Source organism: Podarcis filfolensis (genome assembly GCF_964270895.1).
Source record: "Podarcis filfolensis genome assembly, chromosome: 2".
NCBI lineage: Eukaryota > Metazoa > Chordata > Lepidosauria > Squamata > Lacertidae > Podarcis > Podarcis filfolensis.
Genome location: NC_139605.1, coordinates 86334806 through 86353806, shown reverse-complemented (window position 1 = coordinate 86353806; position 19001 = coordinate 86334806). Strand labels below are relative to the sequence as shown.

The 19001-nt window shown below is 42.6% G+C and overlaps 1 protein-coding gene across 8 annotated transcripts in view; it reads right to left on the bottom strand.

Annotated features, from left to right (window-relative positions):
- MYOCD (myocardin) overlaps positions 1-19001 on the bottom strand; it is a 215121-nt gene that overhangs the window by 3383 nt on the left and 192737 nt on the right. For all 8 annotated transcript variants that reach the window (XM_083597693.1, XM_083597698.1, XM_083597695.1 and 5 more), the window contains 8 exons: positions 16028-16083; positions 13633-13708; positions 11523-11684; positions 9251-9426; positions 7768-7893; positions 4813-5069; positions 3304-3457; positions 907-1857 (listed from right to left, as the gene is read on the bottom strand). In XM_083597693.1, the coding sequence (XP_083453819.1) occupies positions 907-1857; positions 3304-3457; positions 4813-5069; positions 7768-7893; positions 9251-9426; positions 11523-11684; positions 13633-13708; positions 16028-16083 (1958 nt within the window). The remainder of the gene's footprint in view (positions 1-906; positions 1858-3303; positions 3458-4812; positions 5070-7767; positions 7894-9250; positions 9427-11522; positions 11685-13632; positions 13709-16027; positions 16084-19001) is intronic.

Genomic DNA, 19001 nt, shown 5'->3' with positions numbered 1-19001 from the left:
ATGAGACAAAAGTCAAGGCTCCGGCAGCCCATCTCCCTTGCTGTAATAACAGTTTTGCCGTTGATAATGGCACTTACAAAGTTCTGCAAAGGAATTTTGAAATAATATTGAATTCCCCCACCCACTAGCAGAAAAACTGCAGCATCTGACAATAAAGGCTTAGGGCAGGGGTGAGCCAACTTTTTCAGCAGGGTGCCGGTCCACTGTCCCTCAGACCTTGTGGGGGGCCGGACTATGTTTTTTGGGGGGGAAATGAATGAATTCCTATGCCCCAAATAACCCAGAGGTGCATTTTAAATAAAAGCACACATTCTACTCATGTAAAAACACACAGTTTCCTGGACTGTCCACAGGCCAGATTTAGAAAGCGATTGGGCCGGATCCAGCCCCCGGGCTTTAGTTTGCCTACCCATGGCTTAGGGGATATACTTTCTTTTGAATGGGCAGGAGAGACTTACAGGGGCACCAAGGGTGGTGATTAAGCTGTATATGTGGAAGGGTTGGTAGTGTCCAGTTTCTTAATGACTTCTGAAAAAGTTGAACCTACTCTGCTATGTGTATGCCACCATCCTTGAAAGGCCGTTCTGCAACTTGAATTCAAATCAACAGATTGTGTATATTTTAATCACTGGAAGATGGGCACTTAAAAGATACTCCTCCTTTCCTGTTTGGTATTTCATCAACTGAGAAGCAATAATAGCTACAGTAGGTAAACTGGGCCTGGACACATGGAACGCAGCCTGCCAGTTTTGAAACATTGCACTGCCCCCCAGTCTGATTCTGGGCACAGTTCAAAGTGCCTTTGAAGCGCTGAGCAGTTTGGGATAGAATGGGAGCTGCTTTAACACCCTTCCCTAACTCTGCACCCCCCCCAATAATAATAATAATAATAAGTAGCTTTCTTACTGGAGCTGTGCGAAGATGGCTGCTGGGCTGTGGAGAGCTGCTGCGTCCTTCTCCCTGAGTGCTGGGGGACACAGAGAGGAGGTAATGGCTGTTTGGTGAGGGTGGAAGGCTGATGTGTTGTGGACTCTTTGCTGCCTCTAGTGGAGAATGCTGGGGAGAGCACTGTGGGCTTAGGAATGTGGAGGACAGTATGCCGCTCTGTCCTGGCGGTTCCATGCAATGGCTATTTACAAGATGGGGCAGCTGAGGTGTCCCACAGTTTCTCAGTGTGTCCGAGTTGCTAGCCTGGCCTTTCAACGGAGCTTGCTTAGAGGCAAAGGGACAACTGGACGCTGGGTTTTCTTGCTTGATCGGAAAGCCGAAGAAGTGTGGAGAGGGCTGCTTCTCGTCCAAGCCGTGGCTCCTTTTGCGCTTCTGCAGCTGCATCCTCAGCTCTTCCACTTGCCTCTGCTCTTGCTGCAGTTTCCATGTCAGCTCATTGATGACCTTCTGCTTTTCCACCAGCATCTTGTCTTTCTCTGTGTCAACCCTTTCCACGTCGAGCTGGATGCCAGCGCCATTCATGCTTCCCATCAGACTTTCTTCACACCCGCCTTGCACAGGGGAAGGGTGCAAGACAAAATGGGGGGAAGACATTGGTCCTTCGTTGAAACTGTCTGGCAGGGAGCCATTCACCGATAGGTCTGAGGAAGCTGGGGAGATGGGGGGAGTAGAGCTGGTGCTGCCAAAGTGGTAAAAGCCATTGGACAGCAGGCTGGTCGAAGACTGCGACTGGTAGCTGGAGAGAGAGTTGGTTGGCGTCACTGGGAAGGTGACGGTGGTTATCTCATTGAAGCTGGGCACAGAACCCCCGCTGCACTCCTGGAAGGGCCGCAGGCGTTCCATCAAGGCCGTTTTCGTACCTGATACAGGGAGGCCCCTTATTCGGAGCTGCTGCCTCAGCTCCGACACCTGGAATGAAAGCCGTTTAGTCACTGGCAAGGTCGCTTTTCAGTTCAACTTTGTGGCAACATAGCAACCTGCTTACAGTGGACCCTGATCCAAATCTAAACCAAAGATTATTTGCACGGACATAGAGTTGGGCTGGGTAAAGTTTGGGCTCCAAAATGGCTGCTATTAATTGGACTGGATACGTCAGTTTGTCCCTGTGCTGCTTTGCACACCGTTACTTGGACATCTCTACTTATTTCTATTGTCTTAGCATTCTCTCAGGTGCTATGCTGTCCAAATTCAAATTATGTGGGTTTTTTTTTATAAATTTTTATTGATTTTCCAACATGAATTAAAACACTTTACAACTAACAATACATAGACAAACAAACATATAAACACGTATAATTTCATAACCTCTTTTTCTTAAGCCTTATTTCAACGACTTCCCCATACCTCCCTTTTCTGCATCCCTGTTTTCAAATTCAAATTATGCAAGTTTATTGTAATAAGTCTGGAGCGGGACTGAACGTCTGCACCCAGGGCTTATTTTTCAGCCGGAATTCAGTTCCAGCACCTCTCAGGTGGGCTCCATTGCCATTCTAAGAGAACGTCTAAGGGAGGCGTTCATAGTGAGTTCTGGCACCTCTTTTTCTAGAAAAATAGCACTGCCTACACCTAATGAATTTGTGGCCAGTTTTGACCTGGGATGCCCTTCTTACATTTTAGATACAGACAGAGCAGTGCTTCTTGAGAAGCTTGGGGGAAAGAGAAGGCATGCTTTCCAGTCAACCCTCATTACTCCTGAGGAGACTCTCCTGTCCCTGCTTAGGAGCTGCAGCCCTTTGGGCACAGGCAAGTCCTCCGGGTGAAGACTAGGCAGGACATCAGAACTTGTTGAACTTCCCATTACTTTGCTTCCTGTGGATGGCCTATATTTTCAGCAACAGCTGCCTGGGGTTGTGCCTCTGGCACGTGCCTGTGTGTATATAAGTGTTCGCTTAGGGAACTTGGTTTCAATTGATTTCTTAACGTGTGTTATTTTTAATGCTTGAGCTTTTTTCTTGTTCCAGGGTTGCCTTTGTGTTAATTTTGTTTTAATTTAGTGTGTTAGTAAAATAATGGTTTGTATTCTTAAACAACGAATATTATTGAAATAGAATTGGCTCTCCTATCTGTTTTTAAACAAGCTACGAGGTCCGATTTTATTAGTTCTAAGTCAGCTTTGGCAAATAATAATTTGGTCTTTTCTCTACAGTCCACTGACCCTAATTGGTCTGCTGATCCTATGGTGGTGTTTGACTGCTTCAATTTATGTGATATTTGAATTGTGATTAATTTGGGATATTGACCGAAGTGCACGTGTGTTAACCATGTGTTTGCTGGAGGAAGACACTGCCACATGCAGTTTTATATACCCCACAAAAGGTTTTACACTTTTCATCAACTTTTGCATTCAATACTCACTTTTAAATCATCCAGGTTGGATGGGAGAGGACCTGGCTTGAGAGACGAAATGCAGGATTGCCCTGAAAAGCTTCCCTTCCCAGGGGAAAGAGGGCTGTTGGCGACTGTCGATGGGGAAGAGTTTGAGGTTTTGGCCATTTGCTCATTGGGTTGCCTATAAAAAATAAAAGTGCAGAACTTTTTCCCCCTTTCGTCTTTCTTATTCTTTTTTAAATACCAGTATTTTTTCTTACTTCACCAAACCTTTATTAGGCATTACAAGTACAGGCCATCATAAAACATCCATATATATAAATAAAAGCCGTGTAAAATATATAATTACAAGGATTTTCATTGGGATTTCTTCCTGCTAAATAGTGCCAGTCACCGCCCTAAGAGATACTATTGATGAAAACTCAGCACCTTTGCAATTACTTCTGAGTTAATGTCAGACAGATAGAATCTGATATTTTCATTGTGCCATGATGTTAGACTTCCCAAAAAAGGAGATAGCATGTGTTTACATAGCTGTTTGTACAATGGACAGTAGAAAAGGATATGTTCTACAGTGTCTGGCACGTTCAAATAACATCTGCAATGTCTGTCATTTCTGGGGATGTTTAAATATCTGCCTTTGACAAGAGTTGAGGGGAAATGTTCAGCTGGGCTCACATAAAGGCCCTGCGTCGGGCTGGAATTATTAATTTTGAGATTTAAGTGACCCTGTTATCTGTCGTATTTAAACCATAGAACTTGGGGGAGCAAATTTTATTTATGATTTGATGAATGTCTCTTAATCTAGTTTGAATATTGCAATAAATATATTGCTCACTTGAATTATACCAGGATTCCAAGTCAATACCAATAGATCTGATTTTGCTATGTAAGAGCTGGAACCATCTGGATTTATAAGAGTTCTTAAGTAAGTCAGAGAGCAGACTCGAAGGTTGGCAGCGAAAATGGCAACGCAGCCAGTATTTTATAGTGCTAGCCCTCATCCAATATTCCATCACATGTATACCTAGTTCTGCATACATCGTCTCATACTTGAGTGAACTTAGGATCCCCAGGTTACATCTCAAGAAACCTGAGTGTATCTTATCTAAATCACTATTATATGCTTCTATCCATATTGGGGTCCCAAAAAGCAGCTGGGATGACACTTTAGCTTGAAAAATCTGAATAGCAGCTGGTATAATTTGGTTACCTTTCTGAAAATAGGAGTTACACTTTGCCTGTTTTATAGCACTTGTGCGATGGGTTGACCAACCTGAGTTGCTTTGCAATAAAATTTACTGCATCACCACTGTTCTCCTGAAGGGTACAATCCTGCTGAAGTTTGGAAGAGTTGACCACACTTAAAAGGGAGAGGCTCTCTCTCTTAAGCACACACTTTAATTTCCTATTTAAATTAACAAAGCTTAAAAGGGGCTAATGGGCTGGAATGTGCCCCAAATTGATTGCGGCAAGAAATCAAACCTGGGTAAGGTGGAAAGGTCACTCTAGGAAACCTTTCCGTTACCAACTCACTTCAGCTGCATGGAATGGGGCCCCGGATAGTTGAAGTGCTGCTGGTGCCGGTGCTGCTGCTGCTGGCTGAGGATCTGGAGCTGCAGAAAGAGCTGCTGCTGCTGCAGGAGCCTTGCATAGGCCGAGTCCATGGGCGGAGGGGACTTTTCCGCCTTCTGGTCTGGGGGAATGTACTGGTGGTACTTAAGCTTCTTCACTTTTGGCTTCATCTCCTTGGGCTTTTTGTGGCGATTCTTGCTATCGCTTGATGGTTTTGACTAAACGGGGCACAAATAAAAATTTCAATAAGATTATCTGCAACATGGAGTAACTGAAGTTAGTTAGAAAGTTTAGCAAGCTACTGTGCCCAGGGCCTGTCAGCCTGCAAGTCAGTGGAGATAGTATCAAGACTGTGTGAAGTCATAATAGATGTCCCTTCTCACTAGGGTTGTCAAAGGAATCCACTGAAAACAGAATATCAAGCAAATTTCCTTTAATCTGCCCATTTTATCCCCACTGGCAGAGACACTCGCTGTGGAAACTATTTACCTAAATTATCTACAACGAACTAAAAAAAACAACACACCACATGAACATGTTATGTGTAAATAGATATGTAAATTGCTTTGCTATATATATTATTTACCGTATTTTTCGCTCTATAAGACGCACCAGACCACAAGACATACCTAGTTTTTGGAGGAGGAAAGCAAGAAAAAAAATATTCTGAATCCCAGAAGCCAGAACAGCAAGAGGGATCGCTGCATAGCGAAAGCAGTGATCCCTCTTGCTGTTCTGACTTCTGGGATAGCTGCGCAGCCTGCATTTGCTCCATAAGACGCACACACATTTCCCCTTACTTTTTAGGAGGATAAAAGTGAGTCTTATAGAGCAAAAAATATGGTACATCATCATGTATACAGGTGCCTCTTTGCTTTCCTTGTTTCTAAAGTGTTGTTTGCACCCTAAGGCAGCCTATATGCACTAACACTGCAATTCCAACAATGTCTACTCAGAAGTAAATCCCACTGACTTCCAAGTAGGGTTACAATTTCAGACTTAATCTGTATCCTCTTGTGTATTTTAAAAGCCAGTGGAATGCATTGCTCCTTATTCTTTTCACATGGAAAACCACACTTCCTGGGGTTACCTTGACTTATAACTAAACTGTTCCTGATGCCTGAGTGAATAAGCAAGATAGGATGATCATGTAGCTCAGCTGGTTAGAGCATGGTGCTGATAATGCCAAGGTCGCTGCATATTCCTGCATTGTAGGGGGTTGGACTAGATGATCCTCAGGGTCCCTTCCAACTCTGATTCTATGACAAGTTTATATTGAACTGTGAAATCAAGATAGCAAGAAGTAGAAGACTCTACGTTTTTTACTGCAAAATACTAACATGGTCCCCCCCCCCCAGAAAACACAAGGAATGTAACTCATTTGTAAGTTATCTGTTGATGGCTGAGATATATGTGTCTAATGTGTGCTACATAAAAAAAAATATGTTAGAAATTACAAGTATTTCCACATCAGCAGGCAATGAAACAGCACACAAACTTTTGCAAAATAAACCAATTGCATAGGAATGGAAAACATCAGAAGAAAGTGCAAATGAATATTGTAATTGAGACGTGTTTGTACATCCCTTCTTCCCATCTGACCTTCTGTAGTTGAGTACAAGGAACAAAATATACAGGCACCACATCATTTGTAAAGGGCATGTTTATATATTTATTAGCCACACATTCCTTTTAAAACAGTCTGAAGCAGCAATCTGGTCCTTACCCAGATGACACTTCCAAGAATTTTTAAATGATATGTATCTAATAATATACTAATGCATGTTTTACAATCGTCACAGTACTGGCGTATTTTGTACTTGGATACTCTGACCCAAATATAAAATCTCAACATGTAAAGCAGCCTTAAGATAGGCCTGCTGCCCCCAACATAATGGGGCAGTCCTCAGGTCACCTCCCCGGTGACCATTTTTAAACATTAGGTGTGTTTGGAATTACAACTCCCATTATCCATAGCTAGCATGACCAGTGCTCAAGGGTGACTGGAGCTGTAGTCTGTAACATGGGCAGGACACCATGTTGCCCATCGTTGCTTTAGGGCTTTTAAATGTTTCTTACATTTTTAGCTTGGGCAGCATCCAGCTACCCCCCTTTCCCCCAGAATGCCTCTGAGTCCACCTCCATAGGAAAGGAGTAAAGAAGGAAAGCTATAGGGCAGTGCTTTGCCTTCCAACTTCTCTCTAAATATCATAAGAAAAGGAACAGAGGGCCCTCTTGTTGCCCTAGAGGGACAAGGGAGTATTTTGTCTGTTTTGAAGGGCAGAGTTTCCCTAGATGTTTTGGGAAGAGATACGTGCATAAGTGGTTTGTCTGTTATTTTGTGGTTAAATATACATTAAAATTATCCATAAAAGTTAAGCAACTTTTTAAAAAAAAAAAATCAAAATATAAATGGAAATTAGTAGTTTAAAATATACCAGTGTTTGGTTTGGCGTATGCATGGATATTATTTCTGTTGTCTGGGGCAATATTTCTGAGTATTGCCATTTTCCCTCTCTGAAATGGGTATTTTGTAGTGCCCATGACAGCTTCATAGAATTCCACAATTCCTGAGACAGATGAATGAGCCATCTAACACAAGGTCCTGTTGGCGCTATTGATGGAAACAGCTTGGCTTCAACAGATCATCAAAGTCTCAGCTTGCTCCTTTTGCAGGTACTTTCACCCCAGAATTCTAATGGACCCAGTTTTGTGACACAAGGAGGTACAGTCTGGGTAGTTCCTAGCGACTCCCATCTCCAAGCAAAGCCAACACTTGGAGATTCTGTAACTCACCTCGCCAAACACCTAAAACCAGTCCCACCCCCCTTACTGCAGATGAGTGCTAGCTGTTGTCTAGCCAATAGGCCATGTTAACAATTTTTCTTCCTACATAGTGGGAGGTTAGGCTCATACCTTTGCAGATGTAGTAACAGTGCCAGGAGGCGTTTGTTGCCCATTCTGTTGTTTAGGACTTTCTGGCTGGCCATTCCTCAGAGATGTCATATCAGCCGTATTATTTTCAGAGCCACGGGAATGATCCTGGAATTAAAATACATAGAAATTAATAAACATCAATATGCACACTTTCAAGAAGCCTATCCACATGCAGGCAGCTTACCGACTATTACAGAAATGCTCCATGCTAGTCTTGCTCAGGACTAGTTATCTTGACTTTGTTTGGAGCCTGAACTAGGACTGGTCCACATGTTATCACTTTTTTCAACTGGCATCTCACCGTGTTCCGTATTTAGAGCAGCATAACATGGAAGTTTCCTTGCCAGCATCAGATGCTCCTGGAAACTATGTGCACCAGCCTTAACCTAGTGACCACCTGATGTTACTGGACTACAACTCACAATATCCAATGGGGATTGTAGTTCAAAGCAAGCTGGCGTGTATTAGGCTGGGCAATGCTGCTCTATGCAATTAAGAGGATCTACGGTAGATGCTAAAGCAATAGCATGGATTGCCGACAGAAGGCAGTCTTCCATAGGGATATGGTTCCATATAAAATGGGCTTAACACTGAAGTAGGTAAAAGAAATGGATGACAAGCTGTGAGCGCAGTGAACTACACTCCTGAAATCACTTGATCTTAAAACGGCTAGCTAGCTAAATCCAATCCACCAACTGATAAATGTAAAGTCCTTCTGTAACGGACATTCTATAAATAAATGTTTTGTAAAAAATCAACAAAATCTACCTTGGAGGCCCCCAATTTCTCAGTCTCCATCATAATCAATCAGCATATTTTGTTGGTGACTCGGGACTCCCTGCCATGGCATTTCTACACAGCTGAGACCAATCGCATTTATCAGGCTAGTGTTATTAGGGAAACCAAATGGACGAATCGTTGGGCTCTGTGCCATAAGTGCTTGGAAAATGGAGGTGCCCCATGCCAAGTACACTGTGTAACAAAACTGCCGGAATGGAGGAGGGCACTCCAAGCCAAGAATATGTCGTATTCAGGTTAACAGTGGCTCAGGATCCTTTGCAGGACACCCCCATGTTTTATGTAACCACCAGAGGCTGACCTTACAGCTGGCTTCCTCCATAGGCTACAGTGCCCTCAGAGAGATCTTGGCATGCATCGCATCTTTTTACCCACAACGGGTTCTTATTCCAGCCCCGAGGAGAGGAATATGCTTCCTCTGGCATCAGACATTTTTTCCTAATAGAAGCTCTTGTACTCATTGTCCAGTACTGGATGCTGACGGGGGGTGAAGACAAGCGTAAAAAGTTTATAGCAGAGGGACTGATTTGGAAGCACACTCACTGTGCTGAATCCAAGCGCATGTTTTCTGACCTGGATTGAGCTTGTGAGAGGTGGGTGTGGCTTGGTTCTGCAAATTTAATCCAAAGTCTCATCTGTCCAAAAGTAAGAAATACCGTTTTACCTGAGTTGTCCCTGACATTGTGGGTAACGTTGCTTCTGAAATTTTGATTCCGGCTGCTGATTCTGTGGATCCCTGGGAATCCTCGCTTCTGATCTGCTCTGGGGACAGCCCATCATTGCTACTATCTTCGTCAAAAGCAAAAGCATCTGAGGATTTAGAGAAGTTTGCTTGGGTACCTGCGGCAGGAAGGAAGAAAAAGACTCGGTGATAGATGATTCTGAATGGCAGTAAGTTTTCAACAAATGTACATGTAGCAAAGCAGACAAGTGATTTTAACACATTAAAGTATTCACAGGTGTACAATTTCTTGTTCCAGTCAGGTAGGTAAAGCTGTGATTTATTTGTGCTCAAAAGCAAGTACTAAAGCAGCAAATTCAGTTATGGCTGACAAACATTCAACTAAGAACTATTATAGAAAACCACTAATGAAGCAGTGGTTCGTTAGCATGAAAATGGTATGCTAATAAAATTCTGAATTCAGCAATTGGTGTAAATTACAGAAGAATGCATAGCATTGACCACAAAATTTATGTCATGCCCCATCATAACATGGGTAGAAATAAAACCGTGCTAAGTACAAAAGTCATTCCTTCAGGCTGCAGGCACAGGGGGAGATAAGGGCAGCAGAGCCATTCCACTGGCCTTTCTCAGTCATCCTGGGAGCAGTCATCTCACCAGAGTGCATCAGACGGAGAGATGGGAAGCATGACTATTGAGAGGGACTAGCTCCTTGACTCCTCTCCCTGAACAGTTTCCACACCAGCTGGCCTTTGTGAACATTTTGCAAGTTTAAGAACTGCTGCTTCAGCTTGCTTTCCCCCTCCTCACTCCATCCTTTCCTCCTTTTGAGTTCTGCATTTTAGATCAGAAGCCTGAGGGTTCCCATGTTTCTTAATTGCTCTATAAGCTGCTCTGGAATCATTTTCAGCTGCAGAACGGGATTACAAATTCTTTAAATAAATAAATAATTCTCAAACATTGGTTACTGGAACTGTCTGATTTCCCATGAGGTTCTGATTCTCCCGTGGAACACACATTTTCAGGATTGTTATTATGTTATTGGTTTGTTGTTTTTAAATGAGGATCTTTCTTTTCAACTGTTTTTGAAGATGTTCATGATTTTGCTTGAGGCACTATATTATATGTGCCACAGCTTGCACCCATCAGTCTTCAGACCCTCCCCCCTGCAAGATAGCAGATCTTTAATAAATCCAGAACCTTCAAGGATAGCATCATTAGAAGGCTCTTGTTTTTATCCCAAAAGTTCACAACTCTGCAGAATGCAATCAGTATCCCATTTCAAATTGCATCGTCTCTGTTTTAGTTCAGACTATTTGTTTAAAAATGCAAATTTGTTTTTAAATGCACATTTCAAAGTGGGTGTGACTAAAGTGTAAAAGTGGGCAAGGTCATTTTATTTTTTAAAAATATAGGGCACATTTTAAGAGTCTTGGAGGTTGGGGTCACAAAAAAAAAACCTTTTGACATTCTGGAGTCACAGCTGGGAATTTGTGGGAGTGGGGAAATAGGAGCAGTCAATTTTTAAAAGACAATTAGGGTGTGTGTGTGTCTTGGAAGCCCACAAAAAAAATATTGGGGGTCAAATGCCACTTGTGCACCATGGTGAGAATATTCCAAGAAACTCATCAAGAATGTGCCCCCAAACAATTCACCAAATCAATAGCTTGCATGGTGTTTTCATCCTGCAACCTCCTTTGAGAAATGCTGCAAAGATGCGACCCATTTTGCCTCTCCACGAATCAATGTGGCTTATGCCAGATGATGCTTCTCTGCCACTCAGCGGGTTCTGGAAAGTGTTCCTGTGCAATATCCCGCAAACTAGCAGGCAAAAGCGCTTGACCCTTGGCTTTTGCTGATAAGTAAAGTGCTGGGAAAGACAGGCTCTATCACAAAAGCCCCTGCAAGGCTGGAAGACAGAGAGTAGGCAGTGGAAGGAAGGAAGATTCCTGCTACACGCTGTAATCTTTCCAGGGACATGTCTGGCTTTGATCAAGTTTCTTCCTACTCTGCTAGTGAAGAGGGATTTGAAGAGGGCAGGAATGAAGGAACCATTCTAGGATACTAGAATCCTGCTAGCTCTTCAACATGGATCTCTACTCTCCTATGGGAATTTTCCCAAAGGCATTCCCATGGAGAAAACATCAAGAACCCTACATCACATTGCAAGGGACCCTCTCCACAGCGAGTCTTTTGTATAGCCTACTGTGCATGGATGTTGCTATAGCACCTGATGTGCCTTTCCTGGTATTACCTTTGATGGCTTCTTTCACAGCTGAGTCAACAGGAATGATATTCTTTTCCACCAGCTCCAGAGGACCTGGCCTAAGAGCAATTTTCTCATTTAGATTGTCTGCAAGACGGGCTCTTTTCAGTTTCATCTGAGTAGCCTGAACGGACCCTTCTGTGGCTGAATCTGTAAAGCCAAATGGTAAAAATATATATTCCACAAAATAACCAGCCTGTGCCACAGCTCCTTTCCTTTTATCACTTCTAAGAAACACAGGATAAATTCTATGCCAGGACAAGTTTATATAGAAAAGAAACATGTCAGTTCTTTCCCAATAATTAGAACCTGAGTGTACCTATAACACAAAGCATCTCTCTTGAACCATAAAACAACTGTGGCTTGCCAGTCAGAAGGTCGGCGGTTTGAATCCCCGCAATGGGGTGAGCTCCCGTTGCTCTGTCCCAGCTCCTGCCAACCTAGCAGTTCGAAAGCACACCAGTGCAAGTAGATAAATAGGTACCGCTCTGGTGGGAAGGTAAACAGTGTTTCTGTGTGCTGCTCTGGTTTCGGTGTTCTATTGCACCAGAAGCGGCTTAGTCATGCTGGCCGCATGACCCGGAAAAAGCGGTCTGTGGACAAACGCTGGCTCCCTTGGCCTGTAAAGCGAGATGAGCACCGCAACCCCACAGTCACCTGCGACTGGACTTAACTGTCAGGGGTTCTTTACCTTTACCTTTAACCACAACCAGCCACAGAGTGCAATGGTGACGGGTGTGCTTGTAGATAAGCTTCTCTCACTGCTGATCTGATATGCAGTCTATTTTAACAATGTTCCAGATACACAGAAACTATTACCTGTACATAGTTCCTTGTAGCCAAACAAAACAATTTAAAGGTTCTCACCCAGCACACCACACCCTTCATGTGCGTCTGCATACCAGCATGGCTGAGCCACAGTTCGCTGGAGAGTGAATGCTGAGCACACAAGCAAACAATCCTTCAAATGCAATGCTGGGCATGGAATACTATGCAGGAAAGTCATTTCTGCAAGCCCAGTAAAAACTTGGTTTCAAGCGCTAAATGAGAAGTGCAAGAAGCAGTACCTAAAAGAGGGAGTAACTTGCTTCATGAGATGTGCATTTTTTTCCAGTTGTATAGTGTGTGCCATACATGCTGGAGCAGCAATTGCCCCAGCCAGGCCCAAATAAAACCCACCCCAGATTTGTTTATAGAATAACATCATGCAAACATAATCACAATCAGTTTGATGTTTATTCTTGTCCCCACCCTGAAGGAACCCAAGGTGGCAAACTAACAAAGATTACAAACATTTTAGAAAAGTTTTAAAACCTAAAATAATTCAAAAGTGGAGGGCATTCCATAAGCAGGAGATTGCTACCAAGAAGGCCTAGATTAGGGCAATAAAAGATGCTTTTATACCTTTCCTGAAGAGGGATCAAAAGACTCTGAGGCTTACTCAGAACATGGCAGAAGTGCCTTCCGCTGTTGGCTTGCCACAGCTACAAGAAGTCCAATACATCTAAGGAGGCAGTCTCCCACAACCTGGTGCCCTCTAGAGGATTTGGACTACAATTCCCATTAGCCCCAGACTACATCGTCAATGGTCAGGGATGATGGGAGTTGTTGTCCCAAACCCTTGCGGAAGTCTGGACTATTAACATAGAACAGCTCATTTGCAATTCAGTGGTGTATTTCTATACTTCCAAACATGTAAAAAGAAACCTCAAGGTCGTGATCCCCATAAAATCATCAATAAAATACACTGCTAACAACAAAATTACACCAACAAATTAGTAAATCAGAAATACACACTACTAAACTGGATCACCCTTGAGTAAACTAATGTGTTTTAAGTAGGTACCTGAAATAGCAACACTATAGGCTCCTTACTGGGAGCCCATTCCAAAGGACATGTGATGTAATACTGAAAGCCCTGGTTTTTTGCAGACATAAGATGAACATCAGGAGTAAGCAGCACCTTTAAGAGTGTTTCCCCCAGGGATTGAAGTGACTGGGTAGGGATATACAAGATTAGGTGGTCCCAAAGATAATCTGGTTATGAAGGACTTTGTATGCTAATAGCAAGATCTTAAACTTATTCATTCAATCTTACCCTGTAAAATGTGCATATCAACCAGTTCTGAGCGCTCAGGTCTGTTTCGGGTCTTGTGCTTTAAATAATCTTCAGTCTACAGAACATAAGAACAGAGATCATTACCTCACTAGCTTGATTTAAAGTGCATTAGGCAATGCTTCTTTAAAAGGATTCAGTCAGACTTGGTCTAACTGACGTTCATTTTCGTTAACATTTGTTCTTCTCTGGTAGGACCCAAACCAATAGATTCAAGTTACAAGAAAAGAGATTTCAGCTCAACATCAGGAATAATTTTCTGATAGCAAGAGCTATTTGACAGTGGAACTGACTAAGCAGAAGCCACCTGCATGCTTTAGTTGAGATTGCAGGGGTTGGACTAGATGACCCTCACGGTCCCTTCCATTTCTATAATTATCCCACAACTTTTTGTCTGGATACTGAATGTCTGTAGGCTAGGACTTGGATCTTTTAAGAGCTCCATTTGTGCAAACCCGAACTTTTGGCAGGTTTCCCAGAATGCAAGTAACTTATAATTGGCATGAAGGAATCATAATACTACATTTAATATGCACTATACTCAGCACAAGTTCAGTTTCGCTTACGGCACAGATCTTAAACAAGTGTAAAATTCAGCCCTAAGTACCCAGCTGTATCAAAGTAAATTTATTTACTTCACTAGAACTCATCTAACAGCAGCTCTGTTGTGTTTTAGCTAATAGGTATTTAAAATCCACCGCAATTAAATTGGTGTAGTTTCATGTTATGTGTGAACAAAGATTTTCAAGTAGGCTTCCCATCAGTCCCTCTCAACCAAACTAGCTGTGAAGTAAACTGATGTTGCTTCCCCCTGCCAGCCCCCAGGCCCCTCCCCAGCTGAATAAAGGCTTAGAATATATGTTTGGTTCTACTTCTCCCTAAACGAATGTAGTTTAGGGCTTTTGACTCATATAATCCTTTTTTCTTCCAGGCAATCGGCCAGTACTGTAGAAGCCTTTGAAGGGAGACTGTGAGATATTAACCTATGCCTGAACATTGAAATATAGGGTACTTCTAAGATACTTCAGACTTCTTGAAGTGTTCTAAGCACATTTATTTTTCACAGGGGGCTATACATCCTTCCTTACGTTGGTCTTGAATTTTTGCAGGACACTCATATACAATAATGTAACATAGGCATCTTCTACATGTGTGCAAGTTTTTGATAAATGCCTGTACATAAATTTCATCAAGAGTTTTGAAAGTAAGTTAATATATACGTACACAGAATTGTAGAGACTATAAAAGGATTCACTTGTTTGGCTTCCTGACCTAAATTTCCTCTACATATCAACTCCTATACCATAAACAGAGGAAGTAAAGGATAAGGTGCACCACAAGTTCCCATTAAATGGGACAAGTTAACAGACGGCAACTACTACTACTAATAAAAATTCTGAGCAAATCAAGTCATAGTTTCTAGGACCTTACAAAGTCACCATATACTATTGTCCATCTAGCCCAGCATTGTCTATTGTAACTAGGAGCATATCTCCATATCTCTTTACCAATCTTGCTGCTTGTGTCATTTAACTAGAAGTACCAAGGACTGGACCTGGGATGTCATCCGTGCAAAATACCAGCTTTGTGAATGAGCTACAGGCCTCTCTCTATATGGATTGTATTCTCTATATAAGAGAACTGCTATCGGTCTTGGAAAAGGCTTCTTTAAGCAGACAGAGTCCCCCAATTTCCCCCTTTGCCAAACTGCAAACTTCAGAGAAACATGAATTTTGAAGGATGGCCTTGTTTAAGTTTGCGTATTATTTCTGAAATTGCAAATTAGGTAGGTTCGCCTTTAAATGTAAACGGAATGAAATTTCTGTATGTCCCCCCCCCCCCCCGCTACACCTCTAGTAAGAGCCTTAGCTAGAGTGGCTGGAGACTTGCAGCAGGGAAAGCTTGAGAATATTTTGTACTTTCTCTAAATAAGACCAGATCACCAGCTCTTCTACTAGTGGGGTAGGTGGGGGGGAACTGCCTCTTAATCTTATCTTTCTCATTAGCTTTAATTAACAGCGCTTAAACTCTGCTTGATAACTGGTGCCAGCAAGAGACAAGAGTACAGGTTAAGAACAGCCCAAAGGCACTCTGCAGTGTCACAAGAAGAGAAGGGCAATATGGAGTACAGCAGACATCAGGTTTCCTGCTGGAGATATATATATACCAGAAAGCCACTTTCTCATGGGACATGTGCCAATTAAGTTTAGAGCCCTGTAAAGGTGTGCTAAAGGTACAGTAGTATCTGCAGAAATGAATCCAGTTGTTTGCCAATATTCCACTCACATTCTTGCACATGGCCACAACCTTCTCAGCAGCTAGTTAACCTGCATGATGCCACCTCCAGCCACCCCCTCTGATGCCTACTCAGGGTTACCTTGGCTCTCTCCAAGCTCTTCTTTTGCTCATGGAAGGGAGAGGGGTTTTTCAGCGCTGCAATCAGAAACAGACAAAAGCACAATGAGCACAGCAAGCAACAAGTACATTTTCAGCATTGTGGCATTGTAACAAAGTTCTACAAAATTAGCCACACAAATCAGCCAGCCCCTTTATTGCATCAAATGAAAATGGATGAGGAATAACCACAGACATTCCCAGGCCAGGCTGTGGCAGTGGAAACGAGGCAGAGAGGAGCAAAGACACAGATGGTAACTAAAGCAGGGGGAGAGCTGAGAGTTGTTTGGAGATAGCCATCTTTTTTAAGGCATCTTAGAGGGAGGTGTGTGGCCTGGCGGTAAAGTGCAGCCTGTCCAGTATCCAAACACATTGGGTGAGAAGCTCAAGAGACAGAGCCTTGCACATTAATCCTAGCCGCATTTGGGGAGCTTGGTTTCAGTGGAGTTGACTTCCAGTTAAAGTGATCAGTCGGGGAGGAAGGATCTAGTTATGGAGAGGTCCACCAGTGAGATTAATGTCCAGAGGAGACCTGCTAATAAAATTGAGAGTCTGAGTCTCATTGTGTCACATGGGTGTCAGCAGCACATACAAAATCAGCAAGAAGGATAAATTGCTCCATTCTGTCACACATTCTTTTCAACAATGAGCTCTCCTTCCTTCATCCATTGGCAAAAGCTCCTTCTCGATATAAGAGAGTGAGCAGAATGCTCCAGTAAATTCTGATACTCTCCACCAGTGCCTGCTCTGTGTTCTGAACCACATTCCGGATATTTGTTTGGAGGACATATTTGTTTCTTCAGATTGCAGTTCCATCGAGATAAAAAAAAAGAGGGTCGCCTCCTCCACCATATCTTAACGCCCTCCAGTGATAAACATGCTGTTAGGATTGAATCACAACTCTGTATTTGTCCTACAGGAATAAATGGCAGCAAGGAAAAGGTAGGGGCAAAACCTGCTCCTTGAACTCCACTCCCCAACTGGCAGTCCAGCCTTTTCCTATCTGCATAGTCTCATCATGGAGCCTTTTTTCCCTCTCCCTACCATCAGTGTTGGCTAGTTCTCACTGACTAGGAAATTTGTACTTTGTTGTACTCTTATCACCAAGTGGGAGGCTGTCCCAGTGTGTTCACAGGCTTCGTGAAGATGACTTGGCACACAGTTTCCAGCTCATTTGGGTCTCACTCTCTGAACCATTTCTGGGTCTTGCTATTTCTTCTGTGTCATGGGTTAAGGGCATGAGAGGAAAGCATCGCTCTTCCCAAAGCTGCGCAAAAGCTCTTTATCTCATGGCTGAATTGTAGCCTAGTTATTTATACAGTGAAAGTTGTCCAGAATCCAAAAATAAAGATTGCGGACACAATTCTCATCTCCATTTTAATAAGTGTCAAATTATTGTTTGTTTGTTTTCTTTGCACAAAATGTGACTGGGAGCACAGTCAAACTGTGGGATAGGAAAATCAAAGGCCAAGAGAATTATATATTGTGTGATTTTTATTTATTTAAAAACCCTCTTTTTTCAATAAAATAAAATAAACAAAACAACCCAAACTGCTTTTAACAAATGGCTTCTCTAGTCCCCACATGCCAGTTGTTACCTCCCATCACCAAATGGATTTATTGTCAGAGTTATGAGTCATTTTGCATTGACGCAATTGGATGAGCTAATTTATTATTTGCCTCCTGTAGTTAACTAGATCCTAAAGCACGATAGATATTTTGTTTTATTGAAGACTCAAACCCTGCGCAACTAAAAGGCCAAACAAAAAGAAGAAAAAAATCTTAAAGTGAGTGAGTAAATAAAAAAGTGTCACAGAGCACCAAAGGCAAAGTTAGAGGAGACACCTCAGTGGTAAGACGGTTGTAAAACAGATTCTGGTAAACTTCATAGGGTGAAAACCATCCTACTTTCAGATATTGCAAGAGCAATCTGAGAAGCTGGTGCACCAGAGGCCTGGTTCACAGCTAGTGGGATGGTGGGAAGAGCTTTGAGAGAGCATCCGATAAAAGTAATCTGCAAGGCAGAAAACCAGTGTTGTTCTTCTGCACAGCTCAATTAATGCACATTACAGAACGCTAAAGTTATGTAGGATCCATGACAAAGGATGGACGCAAAACAAAGGGACCTTTGCCAGGAGGATTGATGTGAATTCTGCAGACAAACCAACAGCATATGGTTGTCTGAGAAAAAATCTATGTCAATATGGGGTTGAATGTGTTGGTTCTTCCATGAGGGAAGTCGTGGCAGTAGTGGAAGTTTAGAAGTTAAAGTCTGGAGTGAGAGTACAATGATGAAAGGAGAATTACACACATAGGATTGTATCCAAAGTAGCATTGAGTAATATTTTCTGACAGAACAAGGATTTCCACTTGCACAGCTGGACTTACCTCCTCTCCCCTCTTGTGTGCTTCCTAAATCTGTTTTAGGGGCTCTCCAAACTCTCCAGCAGAGTAGATTTGGGAAGTGAGTTGGACACAAAGGAGGAAAAAGTCCCAATGTGCAAGCGGAAATCCTTGTGCTGATGCACCACGTTAGTTGGATACTGCCCCACAACACAGACCTGTCCCGAGCCTTCAGTTATCACAATTTTTAAGAGCATGTGCATTGAATAATGAGTATTGCAATTAAACATAATTAACTTTCTCGTTGTGCCTGCCAGGAAAGGCTACTGCTTTTGGCCATAGGGGTGGGAAGTGTTTTGTTTTCACAGAGAAAAGAAATCAGGAAATTGCTATAATTTTAAAAGACAAATAATAGATTTGAAATCTTATAGTTTATAGCCATTTTGATTTTAAAAGAGTGACATGAAGTTTGAATGCTCTGGTTTGAGAGGAAGGGTCCCAGTGAGAGTGCCACCATGGTGTTAAGAGAGGCTTGTCAGCTGTGTGACTTGCTTGCCGATGATAAATAGTGGCAAATCAATAATGAGTAAAACCTGTGTCTATCACCCAATCAT